General features: G+C 42.5%; 2 protein-coding genes across 4 annotated transcripts in view; both read right to left on the bottom strand.

The window, feature by feature from the left end:
- LOC102297995 (zinc finger protein 99) overlaps positions 1–2149 on the bottom strand; it is a gene marked incomplete at both ends in the record, with an annotated part of 370247 nt that overhangs the window by 12222 nt on the left and 355876 nt on the right.
- LOC102298305 (zinc finger protein OZF) overlaps positions 1–2149 on the bottom strand; it is an 18615-nt gene that overhangs the window by 5568 nt on the left and 10898 nt on the right. For 2 of the 3 annotated variants that reach the window (XM_005946552.3, XM_005946553.3), the window contains exon 3: positions 778–1707. The exons of the other annotated variant lie outside the window; for it this stretch is intronic. In XM_005946552.3, the coding sequence (XP_005946614.1) occupies positions 778–1707 (930 nt within the window). The remainder of the gene's footprint in view (positions 1–777; positions 1708–2149) is intronic. 3 annotated transcript variants of the gene reach the window in all.

The raw sequence follows: 2149 nt of genomic DNA, 5'->3' as shown, positions 1-2149 counted from the left end.
AAAACTTGCAACACGCCGTAACTCACCTCAGAACGTTAGCACGTCGGAGCAGTATGCATCACGTGATAGAGCGGCTGTGGCATGCGGGACCTGTCGGTGGTCTGGATAGCATTTGGAGCTTCGCTAGCAACCCGGCATTTCATCTCCGACAAAGTTATCCCGAGAGAAGTAAAGCAAGTGTGTAAGTCCATCTCTGAATGTTTGTAAAGCATTCCTGCGTTAAGCTTAACAAGCGACTGCCTCTCGCTCTCCGGCTGCTACTTCAATCATGAAACTGCTTAATGATCAGCTGATCGGCTTTTCTGTCGCGAGTCCGTTCTCTTGTTTGTTTTTGGCCCACTTTGCACCAGAAAGAGGAAACCAGCGGATAAACAACAGCAGCACGTTTAAGCTTGATATTTTGTGAGGTGCTTTCGTGATATTTAATGGATCGGATTACATTTTTTATTTTTCTCCGATATCCGATCCAGTAATTTAGGTCAGTATCGGACCGATACCGATACGTAATATCGGATCGGTCCATCTCTAGTATTGTATATACACCTGAGCAGAAATAATAATACTGAGGCATATTATGAAACCAACACAACCTTAAATACTGCAATATCAACTTTAGCACTACGAATGAGCGACCATTTATTTCTATAATGACTGTGAAAACAACAATGTCCAAATTGCCCAGTGCTGCATTTACATGCATTACATAATACAGTTTACTGAGTGGTCGTCCAAACAACCAGCCTAAAACGACAAGATTAAAAAAACCCAACAACTTACGTCACAGTAACTGCACTTGTACAGTCTCTTTCTGGTGTGACTCTTCTGGTGCACTTTCAGGGAATTTGGAGCTTTGTAAGCCTTATCACACAGCTCACATTTATAAGGTCTCTCCTCAGTGTGGGTAAGTTTGTGGATTTGTAAGTTGCTGTATGTAACAAAGCGTTTGCCACACAGATCACAGCAGCACACATCCTGCCCGGTGTGAATGCGCAGATGTTTATTTCGGCTCCCCAGATGACTAAACGTTTTTCCACAAACGTCACAGCTGTATAGCTTTATTCCAGAGTGGGTAATTTGATGAATCCATAAATTTTTCCTGCAAGTAAAAGCTCTGCCACACTGATCACAGCTGTATGGTTTAAGTCCGCTGTGGATCAGCTTGTGATTTTCCAAGCCTTCTTTGCGGGTGAAACACTTCCCACACTGATCACAGCTGAATGGTTTAGCTCCGGTGTGGAAGACTTCGTGTCGTTTTAGGCTCTTCATCTCAGTGAAAGACTTTCCACACAAGTCACACCTGAATGGTTTCACTCCACTGTGGATGACTTTGTGATTTTTTAAATGTCCAGCTTGAGTATAAGACTTTCCACACAAGTCACACTTGAATGGTTTGAATCTATTGTGGATGACTTGATGACTTTTTAAATGTCCAGATCGAGTATAAGACCTTCCACACACGTCGCACCTGTATGGTTTAATGCTGTGGATGAATTTATGCATGCTCAAGCTGCTTTTCTGGGTGAAACTCTTCTCACACTGATCACAGCTGTATGGTTTAATGTCACTGTGGAAGACAAGGTGTCTTTTTAGGCTACTCATGTGTGTGAAAGACTTCCCACACTCATCACAACTGTATTTTCTCTCTCCCTTTCTTCTGTGAGGTTTGTCGGCCTCCTGAGAGCGCTGACTTCCTGCTCCATGTTGGTCCTGCAGTGACAGAGATTCAAAATGAGGTAATGAGTGAAACGCAATTATGGAACATCCATCCATCCGCCAATTATCAACAACAGGGTTGTGGTGGAGAATTAAGGGTTATATTGTGGAAACGCCACTAATCTACTGCAGGGCTAACACATACAAACAGACAACCTTTCATGCTGACGGCCAGTTAAAGGTCACTGATTCAACCTAAGATAACCTTCTGACTGTTTCTAATAATAGATCCTTGTACACCTGATGCTGAAACAAGAATGTGCATTTGGCAGCAATGCTAATTACAATATGGGCAATGAGTACCGACTGCCGTCACCACTCGGTACGAGACTTATTAGTCACTTAATCTTAGGGCTGCTCGATTATGGCAAAAATGATAATCAGGATTATTTTCACTGAAATTGAGATCTCGATTATTTGACGATATTTATTTAAC

Source organism: Haplochromis burtoni, unplaced genomic scaffold (assembly GCF_018398535.1).
Source record: "Haplochromis burtoni strain Fernald_Lab_line unplaced genomic scaffold, NCSU_Asbu1 Contig_480, whole genome shotgun sequence".
NCBI classification, from domain to species: Eukaryota; Metazoa; Chordata; class Actinopteri; order Cichliformes; family Cichlidae; genus Haplochromis; species Haplochromis burtoni.
This window is presented reverse-complemented; position numbering and strand designations above follow the sequence as displayed.